Source organism: Pleurodeles waltl, chromosome 7 (genome assembly GCF_031143425.1).
Source record: "Pleurodeles waltl isolate 20211129_DDA chromosome 7, aPleWal1.hap1.20221129, whole genome shotgun sequence".
Lineage (NCBI taxonomy): Eukaryota > Metazoa > Chordata > Amphibia > Caudata > Salamandridae > Pleurodeles > Pleurodeles waltl.
The window spans coordinates 81,709,335-81,725,546 of record NC_090446.1 but is presented as its reverse complement, the minus strand read 5'-3'; the positions used below and the strand labels follow the sequence as shown (position 1 = coordinate 81,725,546).

The window sequence follows — 16,212 nt, the reverse complement described above, 5'->3', positions numbered from 1 at the left end:
CATTTCTAATTTTCCAAAGCTCGTAAATACCAAATAATTATTTGGCAGTAAGAAGAAAATCACATTGCTTTTTCTCACATTTAGCCTATTTTAAAATAAACGCGTGCGTTAAAAATAAAGGGATACGCAGGACCCCTGTACCTGGGGCTCAATTATATATGTATATATAGCTGCACACACGGACACACCCACGTCGAGGCGCACACGCACACGCAGCACACTCCCGGGACCCACCTTTGTTGCAGAGCCCCCCCTGGAGCAGGGCGGAGAGCAGGAGAATGAGGAGGGGTGCAGTGCAGGGGGCGCAGGACCCGGGGCTCCCCATGGCCGCTTCTGGCTCTCTGGCCGGTCAGTGCTGCAGTGAGGTAGGGCCGCGGGTGTCGACTGTCCCCCAGCACCTGGCGACCTCTCTCTGGTCTGTCTCTTAGACAGACTGGCTCCCTGGATACCGTATCTGGGGTGCCTGTCTGACTCCTGGTTACCGGACCCTTGGATGTCTGTCTCCCTGGTTACCGTATCCGTGATGTCTGCTTGTCTCCTGTGGTACTGTCTCAGGGATGCTTGCCTGTCTCCTGGTTACCGTTCTCTGGATGCCTGTCTCCTGGTTTCCGTTCTCTGGATGCCTGCCTGCGCGTATGTGGGATGTCTGTCTCTCCCGGGTACCGTATGCCTGGTGCTCCCTCGGTCTCTCAGGGTCCTCTTCTCGGATGGCTGTCTCCTTGGTAACAGTCTCGGGGTGATGGGAAGGGGCTGGGTTTGGGGTCCGGGGAGGATGAGGTAGAGGAGGGGAGTGTTGTTTGCTGGTCTTCGGGCCCCGCTTAGGATGCTCCCCAGAATAAAAAAAAAATATATGGAAAATGCCCATCCCATGCACCGCAGCATGACGTCACCGGCCAATGATGGGCAGCCGCTCCAGCCAATGGTACAGCGCTTTTTTTGACAGATACTGCAGGAGGAGGATGCAGAGGAGGGGGCTAAGGGGTGATGGGGGGAGCGAGGAGGAGATGGGGCGAGAAAACCAATCAATGTCCATTTATTTATATACACTGTGGCCGAGTCTGCTTTTAAAAGAAATCCCATTTTATAGGCCCTGGTACTAAGGCACCGAGGGATAATGTGCTTTGGTTAAGGACACACAGTGCGGTCTAGCGGCGGAGCTAGGATTAGAACTCCCTTCTCCTGGTTCTTGGGTGTGAAAGTAGCAAAGAAAAGGAGAGAATTGAAGGAGTCAAACGAAAAGAAAACAGACATCACTGGAGATAGAGAATCAAGAGGCAGAGAGACGGAGAACCGAGAGAGTGGTACTGAGAAGGAGAAGACAAGGAGATGTAATGAAACACAGAAGGGGGGGAGTAACTGACCTTTAAGAGCTGTATTAGGTTCCAATATGAAATCAGAAAGAAACTCCTTGATGTTGGTGCAATTCCTTCTCAGCCTAAGAAACTGTCTGGATGGCATGCCTTGTTTCTGACATCTCGGATGATAATTGTCCTAGTGAAGGGAGTGTTTCTAGCTCCACTTGAGTACAGCCAGCATTGATAGTGAATTGCAAAATGTTGTCACATAAATTTAGCCAAATGATAAACGCCTCCATTTTTTTTCACTGTCAATCAATACATTTGTAGAGCGCGCTACTCACCCACCCACAAGGGCCTCAAGGCGCTTTGGGGGGGGGGGGGGGTAGGAGCTGCTACTGCTCGAACAGCCAGGTCTTGAGGTGTCTCCTGAAGGTCAGCAGGTCCTTGGTCTGCCGTAAGTGGATGGGGAGGGTGTTCCAGGTCTTAGCGGCGAATATATGGTTTGAATTATTTGATGAGATCCTGGATGTAAAAAAATTATGTGCAATTCATGTTTGCCTCTAAACCTTATATTTGTTGCTACAATGTGTGATATCATTCAGAAGCAGGAATAACGTTATTTCATTTCTTATTATCTGGAGGCGGCTTATGTGGTTCTTTTTTTTGTTATACCCCCTGGTTCTCTGCCTCTAAATAATTTTTTCTCAGGGTCCCTCTCTTTGGTCACAAATATGAAATCAACCCACCAAGCTCATGTCAGACTGACACATCACTCAAAGGACCAAAGAAGGTGATGGGTGGAATGCTTCAATTAAGCAGAGCCACTGGTAATTAATGAGTCATTGCCGCCAGTGGCGGATCCTCTTTTTGGGCGGAGAAGCGTCATGCCCCCGCCAGCAGCCGCAAAACCTTTACTAGAAAACCATCATAAACTTTGTTTATGACAATTTTCTGGTAAAGGGGCGGGGCCATGGGGGTGACGTCCCTCTCAGATCGCATGTGTGTTTGGCCGTCCGTCTCAGGCTGACCAAACACACATGCGCAACCCGGTTGCTAGGCTGGAGAGAGCTTCCAGAGGCTCCCAGTCTGCCTGGGAGTGCCCACCCAGGGCGCTCCAGGCCAATCCTGATGCTGCTCTGAGCAGCGTCGGGATTGGCACATGGCAGGCTGGGAGCCTGTGCATGCTGTGCTAGCGAGGAAGCAGAGGAGCGTGGCATCAGAGAATGTAAGTGTTTTAAAAAAAAATATATATATATTTATTTCCTCCCGATCCCCCCCGCATGCCTTCTGAGCCCGCGAGCCGCTACTGATGGCCGCTGCCCTGTCCACGGTTATTTTTGAGGTCGGACTGGCAGTACCGGGCACCTGGCGTTTCCCCGGGAGGCTGGAAGGGTGGGGGGCGCTTTTGTTACTGGGAGTGGGGGTTCGTGGCAGTGCAGCAGTTTTAAAAGCACTGAAGAGTTCCTTGTATTTCCAACAGTTTTTAGGCAACAATAAAAGTGCCAACGTAACTCTAGTGATTAATGTACCTGCTGCAGAGAGATTGGAGTTTTGCCCAGTGGCAGTTTTAACTCATCTAAGGTAGCACAGAGTGTCAATATGCCTGCTGCAGAGAACGTGTACTGTGCAGATCACAGTGGAGTATTTTATGTGCAGTGCTCTGTGGGATTCTGCTTTTGTCACTGAGCTCCTTTTGTTACTGCGCAGTTCATAAGTTACAATCATAATCTAGCACGGTGAGCTATGAACCGCCTTCAAAGAGCTGCCTACAAACTGCGTGGGACCGGTTAGAAAGTTATGTTTTTTTCCCCAGTCTTTGATTATCCTAATTTTGCTAAAAACAGTTTGTTTGGGTAGAAATAAATTATTAGTAAAGTCAACCCTAACCACTGTGCTATGGTCTGAATCGTGCGTTCATGCTTCCCCAGACCAAGAATGCTTAAAAAATGCCTGCCAGTATGGATGGGATGTGAATCCTACGTCTTGTAGTCTCCTTAGCCTTATGAAACATTTACGACACACTGATTTACACGCGTATGATTAGTTGTCTCTGTATGTGTGAGGTAAGGTGCTCCAAAACCCTATGCTAGTAATAAAACAAATGAAATACATGTGAGAGAGGAGCAATGGAGAGATGAGAGGCACCGTTAGAGGGTGACGGTTAGGGAATTATTGAAGAGCCCCAATAAAGATTGCTGTATCCTGGTGCACTGTAAGGTCATCTTTTACTATGCTTCAAAAACTTTAAATGCAATTGAATATATAATGAAATATATAATGAATTATATAATGAAAATGTATTGTAGAATGCACAATTTTTGCCATTTTCTTCCACATTTTCTTGGGGGACAGAATCACCCCAAGCCCAATTGCAGTGGTCAGGCTCGCTCACTGTGCACCCTATGGGGACTGGTATGACAACATTTACCAGGGCTGCTTTGGGTTCCCAGTCCGGCCCTGGGTATTTTGGCCACTGTCCACCTACAGAAAGACCCCAACATTGTGTAAATCAGCCTGCTCCTGCTCCAGGTTGAAGAGCCCAGATGCAACTTATAAGCTTTGACCCCGGTGAACAGAGACACAAGTGACCACATAGAGGTTTCAGTCTAGTTGGGGCTGTTCTGTGAGGCGCGGCTTGAATCCCTTTTCTGGCCATATTCTTTACACCTAGGACATCTTACAGAGAAAACCAAAAACAAAGTGGTCTGCGGAAAGCTTGAATTATTTGCAACCACTGGTAATTAGTACGGGCTAGATGGCATTAACTTATTTTTTGCCTACTGTCATTTCTACTGTCCTAGATTTATTCATGCATTTTCTTCTTAATTGTGAAGGGAAGGTGAGCTTCCCTAAGTGTAAATATGAATAATAGAGAACCTACCCCCTTCCTGAGTGGCTCGAGACTCTTGCAGGAAGGATCCAGCTATTTTGTGGCGAGTTGTTAAAGACATGTAGCAAAATGTATCAAGACTTGAGTGGAAGTTGGGAGCCATTTTAGCAGGAAAGAAGGCCTGTCATGAGAAGGGAGATACCCTGTAATCATTTAGGACTAGATTGAGGTCACCCATCAGCAAATGAAACCTAGGCTCCTGGCAGAAGGAGCCCAGGGAGGAGGGTGAGCGAGGTCTGGCAAGGGATGAGCGGAGGGGCATTGTGTACTGAGGTGACGTGTCCCACTGTAATTCCTAAGCCTAAGTACAATGCTATGGGGGCAGTGTTAGAAGGACAGAGCTTCTGAGAAAGTGCTGTGAGAGTGGGAAGAAGCAGGAAACCTTGTTTAACATAAGCATAACTCTGTAGTGACCTGTGCCGCAACAGGCAGTGATATATTCAACAGTGACCTAAGGCGCAGCATTGTTGAGTGTGCAGTACAATATCTTAATTGAGGAGACTGTGATGCAGGCCATCCAAGGCCTCTGTAGGGACTTGTGTGCCCAGTTGTTGCTCATGAATTGCAACAGTTGCACATCTCACCATATGAGTTCAGGTGTCATGTGTGCTGCCCTCAAACTTCACTCATGAGCCAGGCACTGCTCTGTTGTGATGCACAACCTTTGCCTGCATCGCTAGGCCGGTGTGTGCTAGCTGACGAGCAACAACCCAGGTGAGGAGGACAGCGCGTGGGCTCTAATAATGCTGGTCAAATCCATTCTACATATTTCATGGCACTAATGGTTGATTGACAAGTGGAAGTGAAAGGTATCGGGATAGCACTGTGGTCAAGCCTATGGACAAAGGCTTTGTGGCACTGTACATCACCAGGGAAATCAGGACTTTTGTTTACAGCACAACTCAGTCAGCTCTGGAAGAGACGGTGGTGTTTGGGGGCGTTGCAGTGCAACTCACTCGTGAGAGAGCGTCACCAATGTCTTGTATTCCAGACTAGGGTGTTGGAGGGGGGGGCGCTGGTTGTATAGACTTGGGCATCATGAAGGAGGGTGGTTAGCTGTTGTATGATTGACACAGGTCCGGAGACGCTGAAGAAAGACTACCCACGGCCTCCTGGTTAATTTAGAAAGAGAAGTAGGGCTTTCTGCGACGACAGTGGAAATAGAAATGAGACGGTGTTGTTCTTGAGTATACTGTATCCTGAAGTCATGGGAAGTTCAACATCGTCTTCCTGGCATTTTTCAAATTGTTTTGTTAAAATATGACATCCAGTTAATTAATCAGCAAGTTTATTTGACATTGATAGATTTCATATTACTTTATGTGCTTCTGTTGGAAAATGTGCTTTCTTCCCCTCTTATTTTGTGGTTCATTAGGTTGGGAAACAGTTTGGTTGGTGATTCTTGCATAGTGAAACGTACCATAACCATCTCATTTGTAATGCATGGGTTGGCTAGTAGGATTTTGTGTTAGTTGTCTCATGCTGTGGGGGAATTGCAGTTTGTGTTAATGGCTGTAGTGTGCCGAGTGCTTAGTGCTACAAGACAGACTGAGAAGCTTAAATTATCCACCAGTGTGTTGGTTTGGGAGTGCTTTGTACTTTCCTGCCCAAAAACAATCCTTAGAGGCATTATCTTCTTTCTAAGTGTGCTGCGAAATGCAGCACACCTAAAAAAGAGGAAACAGTAAGGAGAAATGAAGCTATTTCTCCTCGTTGGCCGTCTGGTTGTAAGGCGTACAATTCTGATGCATTCCTAGGTCTAGCACAGTTGGTAAATCTAGGAATGCGTCAGGATGCATGGGTGCATGCGTGGGAATACCCAGGCGCAACCAATGTAACACCCGTACCACACACTGTAACGCAAGGCTTATATCAGAATGCTGAGTCATGCAAGGCCACGCAGGGTGGCTTTGTGTGGCTCCGTAAATCTAAATCTAAGTTTTGCATTGCCCTGCGTCACCTTGAGTGGCACAAGGGCACCACAGAACTATGATAAATCAGGTTCAATTAATTTTCTTCCGCCTGGCACTTGGTCATGTTGTTTTGGCCAGCTTCTGTGACTGGGTGTGGGTCGTGTTGTAGTGCTGAACTGAACATTTGTGGGTGGGTGTGCGGTGAAGTGTGGTGTCCTTCTGGGGATGTTTGTATGAGTTTGCTGTGCTGTTTAATGTAGAAATGTGAGGCGAATGTCTGAGGACATTGTGTATGAGTGTAGATGTGATGACAGGTTTGTGTTGGGGTCAGAGCTAGGGAATTGTGAATTGAGGTGATGTTCCATTTTTATTGTTTTTGTTAATTGAATGGGAAGACCTAGGGATGACCGGGAAACACCTCTGCCAAAGGATGCCTGTGGGTTCCAAGCCCTGGATGTTGTATGACTGGGTGTCTGTTGTTACAAGCCCTGCATTCATAAGTGTTATATGGAATCAGTGTAAGCATGGTGACAGATGGTGGTCATATCTCATTCTCGAGAAGTTTCAAGACTTGCACGTGTTTGACCGTTGTGCAGTGGTTGTGACAGCCTTTTTGTTGTCTCGCTTCTTTGCTTGTAATGTGGTATGGGGAGTCTCATGTCTTGAGTTGCAGAGTTTCTGTGACTGCTTTTTGTTGTCTTTGTGTGTCTGCATGGGCATTGGAGAGTTTAACCGGTTGTTGGGTGAATCCATAAGCTGGACATGTTGGAGATTAAGTGATAGGGGATGACTGTCCCTGCCATTCATACGCAAGGGAATGGCTGTTCCTTGTTTTGTTTGTAAGGAAGGGAGGTGTGCACTACTCTGTGTGTTCCAGTTCCCTGTGTGACTGAGCTAGTGTCTGGAATGCTAAGAGTGAATGATGTAGTAGGATGTTTGTGTGTGTTATGAAGTGGATGCTGGGAGAGAGTTACAGCTGTAAGATGATGGAGTCCAATAGGACCCACCTGCTGCTACTGTAATCAAAGCCGAAGATGAAATGAAGCACTTATCTCCTACTTGAATGGCTCCAGACCCATGTACGGAGACCCTGCCCTCCAAATACAACAATTCTATTCCAGAAACTGACATAAGACTATGACATCATTTGGGGAACTAAGGGCCTGATTAAGAACTCCCATTGGATAGAATGAGATTTCTGCAGATGGAATATCTCACTGTTTTGACAGAGTAACCCATCCGTCGAGTTCTAAATCTGTTCCTAAGTGTCGGACAATGGCATCCTCCCGGAACTTCAGATCCCACTGCACTGTTACTCTAAAAACCTGATGACAGACTGTGACGTCAGTGCAGGTCTCCGGCGTTAGACTGTAACATCATTCCTGATTCTTAGTTTCACACAGTGACATAAGATAAAGAACACGACACCAGACTGACATCTCTTTTAGAAACCTCAAAGCCCACTATGACATCCCTCCAGAAACTGGCATCAAACTGCAACGTCACTTCCTGAACATAATGCCAGAGTGACATAAGTTAATTTAGCTACCTCTGGAAATCGCTCTAGTTTCTTTACATCAGACTGTGACATCAATTCAAAAAAATTATATCAGAAACTGACATCAGACTGTGCAGACCCTCTTAGAAACATCACATCCCAATATGACATCACTTCGGTATTGTGACGTCAAACTGTAACACCAGTCCATGAACCTAACACCAGACTGTGACATCATGCAGCAACCTGACACCAGATTTTGTCATAAGAATGTTCATTCCTCTTGGAAACTGATGCCAGATTTGAACAGTCATATTGTGTCATTAATAAAGGAACTTAATATTGCATTGTGACATCACAGTAGAAGCCAGACATTAGACTATGGCGTCACTCTGACAACCCAATACCAAGGTCTGAATCATAAACAATGTAAGCTACAGATGTTACAGTTACTCAGTTTAATGGTCCCCATTTAATCCAAACACAGAAGGATTCGTGCCTCGGTTGTCTCCCCGATGTGTACACCTCACCTGCAGAACACAGCAAATGTCACCAGGCCGTTTTTGACTCACTGAGTCATCTTTACGGCCATCACTACTCAGGAAGGTCTTGAAAATGAAGCCAGATATATCTCTCAGTCTCACACCCGGAGGCACAGTCTCACTCCCCACTCCCTCCTCTGGACAAAGGGACTTTGATAGAGTCTCATGCACACTGTGACTTAAACCCACGCTGCAATACCCCCCGGACGCTACCTCAGTGACTTTAATGGAGTCTCCCACTCCGGTCTCAGCTCAGCTATTTCATAGACTTCAGAGGGGTCTCACACCTTAGAGCAGGCCAGGAATCTCACACCTACGAAGGGAATCTTACTCCTGATCGGGCGTGACGACATCTTGGAGTTAAACGGAGTCTCACTCCTACTAGTGCAGGCTCCCACCTGCTCAGTGTTTATAGTTTAACATCTGCATAGAATCTAGCGCCTTGTAGCGCAGTCTCACTCCTGGTCAGTATCTTGGCCATCATTGACTACGAAGGGGTGAAACTCAGAAATGGTGATGGGCTCATCAGGGAGCAGCTGAAGCATAAGGGCACCAACGATTACTGTTTTCTTAGCACACAACACAAACGGAATGCCTTCTTGGCGCTATAATAACCCGTGATGCTAATATTCAAAACAATATTGCTCATTTCATGAGCTTGGAAGTAGGAAAGGATGAGCAGGCCCTGACATTACTCTAAACAGAAAACGTTTCCTCTGTGGTTATGAATCAAAGCGCACTAACACCCATGCTAGGAGCGCAGCACTAGATGGGAAAGTAAAATATAAATAAAATGCCATCCTTGATTTGCAGGTCTGTGAGTGGGCGCTCTTCCCAGACTATAAAAGGAAGGAGAGGGAGGGAGTGAGGTTGAGAGGAGGGAGAGGTGGTGTGAGCCGCACAGCTGACCCTAGTTTCTCAGCTCTAATCCCCGAGAAGCTGTGATCCCCTCTGCCATCAATGCAATCCTCGGAGCTCTAATCCTCAATCCAGTCGCCTGCGCTGAGCACGCCATCTGTCCATTTAGCGCCCTCCAGATCCCGCCCAGGGCCAGAGACTCATCCGGGGAGGGGGGGACGGTGAGGCGGCTAGAGAGGGGTGCAGCATGCGGCTCAGAGACCCCATCCCAGGAGGGGGGCTAGAGAGGGGTGCACCATGGGGCTAGGAGACTCCATCCCTGGAGGGTGGGCTAGAGAGGGGTGCACCATGGGGCTCAGGGACCCCATCCCAGGAGGGGGGCTAGAGAGGGGTGCACCATGGGGTCTCAGAGACCCCACCCCAGGAGGAGGGCCAGAGAGGGGTGCACCATGGGGCTCAGGGACCCCATCCCAGGAGGGGGCTAGAGAGGGGTGCAGCATGGGGCTCAGAGACCCCATCCCAGGAGGGTGGGATAGAGAGGGGTGCACCATGGGGTCTCAGAGACCCCACCCCAGGAGGAGGGCCAGAGAGGGGTGCACCATGGGGTCTCAGAGACCCCACCCCAGGTGGAGGGCCAGAGAGGGGTGCACCATGGGGCTCAGAGACCCCATCCCAGGAGGGGGGCTAGAGAGGGGTGCACCATGGGGCTAGGAGACTCCATCCCTGGAGGGTGGGCTAGAGAGGGGTGCACCATAGCGCTAAGAGACCCCATCCCAGGAGGGGGGCTTGAGAGGGGTGCAGCATGGGGCTCAGGGACCCCATTACAGGAGGGGGGGCCAGAGAGGGGTGCACCATGGGACTCAGAGACCCCATCCCAGGAGGGCAGGTCATAGGAAGAAGGACGGCAAGAGTCCCCATTCCGCGAGGAAGAGAAGAGGATAGCACGGGGATCAGAGTCAGCAGCCAGGAGAGGGCGCTAGAGAGGAAGTATCATGGCTGGGACTCCACATTCCACATAGGAGGGCACAATGATGCTCAGTTAGGGTGTCCAACTTTCCATTGTCACTTCGCACACGTGGAGACACAGTGAGCGCGCGTCAGCATCAGGACACATTTGTCCGGTTTGAGGGGGTCTATGAGTCAGCACATTTTAGGCTGTTTTTCTAAATCCTCCTCCTCTAGATCAGGCCATCTCAAAATATATAAAATATCCAGAAATTGAGGTTATTGGATGTGATTACTATTCATACTTCATTAGAGCTCTAATCCCCTTACCACCTCCTGGAGTAAGCCTTGACAGCTCGCTATTGCAACTTTTGAGAGGCAAGTTTAGAAAAGGAGCCCCCCTGGCATCCACATGGAAATGTATAGTCATAAGATTTGGGACAGCAATGGTGAAACCATACGCACACGTCCCAATAACTAGAGACTGCCACCGGACCTGGTTGAGCGTGTTCTTGATAGTCATAGAACTAGGATACTTGACATCAATTCTCAGCTTTACCACTTCACCTAAATATGCTGGAAGTAAACTCTGTATTGTAACGCACAGCAGAGCCCCCAACACAGCAACACTTACCTGAGACATGCAGCCCCCCAGCCTTGCCATCAGAATCACCACCCACCAGTTGCATTCTATTGGATTTGTTGGAAACGCAGAGCACGAGCCAAACATTTTAATCCCACTCTCTTGTTTAGCCAAACTGTGTGATCTTGGACAATCAGTTTTTCAGTTTGTTCCTCTGCTCCCTTATTCAAGATTGAGAGTATTTGGAATCACTCTAAAAGCTGCTAGTAGACGTGATTAAAAATGTAGATGTGATTACAAATGGACTGGGTATTACCTGAGGAGGGGAGAAGTGCCCAGTCTCATGGTGTGTTTACCAAATTGCAGTATGCTGGTAAATGTATACACTCCGCTGCAAGTAACAGTGTGCTGCATGCTCAGGCCTACCACTTAACTGTTTGATCCTGGGTAAATCATACTCTCCATGTACCTCCATCCACTGAGCTGGCAGTGTGTCAAAACTTTGAAAGAGGCTTAATGGAAGATGTAAACATGGATGGTATGCTCCCAGGACAGGGGTCCAGCATGGTATTCATTAACACATTCAGGACGTTTCTAGGCAGGGGACTGGATTTGCACCTCAATACTTGAACATGTTCCTGAAATGGCTGAAAGAGTGAGAGTTGCTCATCTTTGAGGGGGTTAAGAGTGGCAGGACACAGAAATAGGGACACAGGCGTTCAGCAGTGTCTTGTTTGGGCAGTGGGACGGGAGCCCTAACTGGAAGGAAAAGCCTGCATAGTGCTGGACAAGTGGCCATCCTGCTCTGAGCCTCCATCCCAGATGGGAGGGCCGGAGAGGTGGGCAGTGTGGTATAGTCTTTCCATCACAGGAGGGATGGTCAGGGAGGTTGGTATCCTGACTGGGAGTCCCCGCCACTGGACGGAGGGCACAGAGAGGAGGTCCCCATCACAAGAGGGAGGGACAGGGTAACATGGTTCAGAGTCCCCATCACAGGAGGGATGGCCAGAGAAGACGGTATCCTAGCCTTTGGGGTTGATAGGACGGCTCACAGTAGGAAGGGGTAGGGTTTTACAGTGTGGGTGGCTTTTCTGCTGCAAAAGAATAATAGTACATTGTTTTAAAATCTTTTTGGTAGAGCACCTCCCTCGCCTTCAACCAATTGTCTCTATGTGGCTCGGTTAAATACAAGAACAATGGAAGAGAGGTGTAATGAAGGCAAGGGCTTTAATGTGACAAGTCCTTACAAAAGTATCCTAGCCCAAACTGATCTACCCTCAAAATCCTTTGCCAGCCCCCCTTTAAAATTGAAATCCCCTTGGGCTGACCATCTCCCACTCTCCTTATTATTTACCAGTCTGCCTAACATCACCTCCCAACCTTCCTCCTTACCACCACCTGCTCCCCCTCCTTGATCTACCAGTCCTCGTTCTGCTGCACAGAAGCACAGACCCCTCCATCACGGGTCGCCATTTTGCTGCTATACAGAAGCACAGACCGCTCCATCACTGGTCGCCATTTTGCTGCTGCACAGAAGCACAGACCGCTCCATCACTGGTCGCCATTTTGCTGCTACACAGAAGCGCGGACAAGACTGGAGGAGGAGTTCACATAAGATACATGAATACTCACACTCATCATCTATAATTATGAAATGAAATTAAACAGATTGTAAGAGCTCACAAATACCTGAAGGTGTCAAGGTGCTAAAGACTAGTTAGTTCAGACGAGAGAGGACATAGCAAGATCTCTGTTCTGGGCATCTGCGCGACCTCAGCCTATAACATTAAGAGCCAGGTTTTCACTGCTTTTCTAAAGGACGTTTGACTCTTGAAGCTGGTAACAGTACGGCAAGGGAGTTCCATAGCTTGGCCGTGGCCACTGAGAAGGCTCTACCCCATCACCTCGCTTTCCGAATTATAATGCTGAAATCACCACACAACGCCAATCGCATACCACTTGCCACCCACTTCACTTGCCGCATTTCTCGGACACTGTATTGAGGTTATTTTTCACCCTTTTTAACTACTGTAGGGATGACACTGGAGGACGACCACTTCAACTTGACGTTTGCCCTGATGAAGTAACTGGGTACATTCATGTGACGAAACACAGGTTGGTTAGAACCTTATGGAAGGTCTTGCACCTGTGGCAATAAAGCAAGGCCCATTTGACTGTTTCTTTCAAAGGCAATAGAATCAGTGGCTGAAACTGGTTAACCCATTGCCCCATGTTTTAAGATGTCTGGACAGAAGCAGAAAGTGAATGCGACATGAACACACCAGTACAGAAGAGAGCTGCCCCCAAAGGCCCTCTATGTATGTATAGGCATGTATCTATAGATTAAAAAAAAATTATTAGTACAACAGAGAAGCAAATTTGTCAGGCCCTCCTATGAGGACTATCACAGTGCAAATATCCAACTCCCAAGGGTTTGTCGGAGGAGGGGTTACCAATACCAAAGCACTTGCTTACTAAGGTAATCTGTGAGGTCCCATGTAACAAAATACCTGTCTGCAGGCAACTCTCGGCAATTACTTTTCTTCACTGTGCGAAGAAAATAGTGTATTACCAAACACAGCTTGGTAACCAAATAACACAGTGTAATACCAAACCAGAGCAAAGGGGTCTTGGTTTATCTTATGCCTTTCACAATAAAGCAGTCATTCCCTGGTTTTAGTTTTCCATAAAGAACAGGAAAGGCTGATGTACTCTGACAATTTTCCCAATTAACCAATCTGGCTTCTATTCATTAACATTGGCTCGTCCCATAACCAACTCACGGCGACTGCACTGAGTACACGTCTTCCGCACGGCAATCATAAGACTTACAGTCTTAACAAATTCACTTTATTCTTAAGAGTGCCCAACAAGGATTATCACAATCTTTTACCCACAGGGGTTAACACTGGTGGTAACCAACACCAAAACGCTTGCTTCGTAATTTACCTGTGAGATTCCATGTAAATGAAGCCCTATCTACTGCGTTTAACACAGTGTAATGACAATCCACCCTTAAAAGCATATTGGCATACGCTTATGTTTTTCACAATATATGAGCCAGACCTACAGCCTTTGTTGTAAATGTTCAAAATAAACAGATTAGATCTATGGCATCTAAAATACATTTTCCTAATGAATCTTTCACCTACCTTTGCCAATGGCTTGTCACCACAACCAACCCAGGCCTACCATAGTGACCACAACACAACCCAAAAGACAAGCTGCAGACACACACTCACAAAGTTACAAGTATGTTCAAAATTACATTAATTAGGAGTGATTAACGTAGATTATCACAGAAAAATGTCTTAAAGCTCCAGGGTTTATCAGAGGGGCTGATCAACACCACAACCTTTGACTACAACAGTAATTTGTGAGGCTCCATAAAAAATACCCCCCCTACAGGCTTTAACACAGTGTAATAACACTTCAACCTTAAGTGCATATCAGGTTTAACGTGTTTTTCACAATAAGTAAATCAAGCTTACTACTTTTGTCATAACGTGTAATAGCAAACAGATCAGGCTTGAGATTGTCATCACAACCAACTCAGTCCTTCTGAGCATAAGCCTCTCATGGGTCACATTAAAAGAGTGATCAACAGCTGGTCACAAGATCCTGTCTTTGAAAAACAAGACATTTTGTAAGACAAACATTAAAAGTCCTATATATTGTTCATTTTCCATCTTAAGTTCTGCAGCCATGTGGCGGTGCAGGTCCAGCCACATGGAGTAACTCTTTATGTGAGAAGGCGGGTTTGCTTTCACTTTCAATTACCCAGGCTCCCCCTAGCGTGAGGCCTAGCATGTGCGGCAGTCACTCCGGGTTAGCATCTGGCGGCCTGGCGTCTCCTTCCTGGGGGCAGGTGGCGGGGACACTTAGTGGGAGGGACGCCAGACGCATGGCGGGACCTCAGGCGCTGGACACGCTCACTGAGACAGCATCACGGTGAGCTGTCTGTGAATTGCCTAGACTGACGCGTAACCTGCAAATTAAAGTCCCAAATCGTTTGAGGCTGATCGCAGCCTTTATTTAGTGACGGCTGGCAATGCATCAGGCTGCTGCCAAAAACCTGCGGCCCTCCTGGCGGGCCATTTCTGATATCTCCACCTCATTTACGGGTAGGGTTGCCACCTTTCTCAGAGAAAAATACTGCCCATTTGTTCATGTTTTAAAATTCTGCAAATATAAAATATATATCATTCCCGCTCTTCATTTTAACATGGTTTTTCTGTGTTTGTGTATTCTGATAAATACTAGCTTTAGGTGATTTTTAATTGGCAGAGGTGTATCAGAAGCCCCTGCAGTCCCTAGGGAGCAGTGGGACACCCATCCTTAAGGGGGGCCCTGCTCAGCCTTAGGACTATAAATATCTGTGACGTAGTGGAATCTCAGGGTCCCTCCTCATATTCTGCAGCTGGGTCTCACACTTTGCAAAACCACGGTTTATAGATGGGGGATGGTGTTTTTCTGACAGCAGAGCTGGCAGTGCCTCTTGAAAACCACTTTGTTTGAGGTACCAGCCTATGGACATCATGCTGGAAGGCCTGCCATTTTAGGAATAAGCACTGGAAGCAGGGGTGCTGGGGAGAGGGGTGCTGCAGCGCCCACAAAATAAACACGCAATGAGCAATATGATGTCTTTAAATGTTTTTATCTTGTCACATTTGCTATGCATTCAAAGACGGAGGTCAAATGTTGGGCTATATCTTCTGACAAAGTGCTGCATACTCCTTCAAACTGTAGAATGCTGTGTACTTTTCAGTCTGGAAACAAAGTTACAGGGGTTTGTAAAGTGAATTATCTGGCAGTCGTGCTGGGATACATGGAGAGTGAAAAGGAAGGCTGTACGACATCAGTTCTATTTCTAACACACAACATTTAAATACCTGTGAATGAACAGTAGAAATATATCTAAACATATGTACAGTTAGGAAAGTGCAAATGAAGCACGTTTTTTTTTAACACTGAGGTGTGATTGAAACAAAGCTTTTAATAGCATCAAATTAAGACACTTTACTTACTGATGTGCATGTGATAAATATTAGCGGAAACGGATTTCCACTTATTATCTTTTGTGTGCTATGTAGTTTAACAATAAAACTGCATGTCAGTGTGAATTTTCCTGCCATTTCAATGGAAATCTGTTGTCTGTAAATGACAGTGCACTACCATACCATGCTTTAGTATCATATTTGCATTGTGCTCCAAAATGCACCATTTTATGTCAAGCTCTATGAATTCAGTGATATAATATTGATGCAGCAACCCCACTAGAATTTTTTTTCCCGCACCCCTGCTTTTGCTGGGACTGCCTGACACTAAGTCCATCACCCTTTTACCTTATTTTCATGTTCGCATCCGTAATGTACACCATGGCAGTCCCAATCAGGAAAATAGGCAAAAGGCCCTTCACATTACGGTGAGCAGGCGTCCCGGGTTTGAAGGAACAGGGACAGTTTTTGCCCATCTGTCCTGAAACTCTAATTTACAACACTTCAAGCCATTTACCTCTAGGCCACCTTACTTCACTCCACTTTGCGACACTTCACTCTACGACATTCTATGGCACTCTAAGCACTCTATGTCACTCGATTCTCCACACTACACACTTTTCTCCACTCTGACACCTTACTCCACAATACGCCACTATGCTCATCTGCTCTATTTCACTCCACTCTA

At 47.0% G+C, this 16,212-nt stretch overlaps 2 protein-coding genes across 3 annotated transcripts in view; one reads left to right on the top strand and one right to left on the bottom strand.

Moving 5' to 3' along the window:
- Positions 1-858, bottom strand: part of CLSTN3 (calsyntenin 3) — a 91,502-nt gene extending 90,644 nt beyond the window's left edge. Inside the window, exon 1 of the mRNA XM_069243028.1 lies at positions 235-858. Coding sequence (XP_069099129.1) covers positions 235-325 — 91 coding nt within the window. The 5' untranslated portion in view covers positions 326-858. The remainder of the gene's footprint in view (positions 1-234) is intronic.
- RBP5 (retinol binding protein 5) overlaps positions 1-16,212 on the top strand; it is a 152,145-nt gene that overhangs the window by 25,370 nt on the left and 110,563 nt on the right. The window contains exon 1 of one of the 2 annotated variants that reach the window (XM_069243034.1): positions 2,505-2,523. The exons of the other annotated variant lie outside the window; for it this stretch is intronic. The gene's annotated coding sequence lies outside the window, so the exon portion shown is untranslated. Of the gene's footprint in view, positions 1-2,504; positions 2,524-16,212 lie in introns of those variants that run through there. 2 annotated transcript variants of the gene reach the window in all.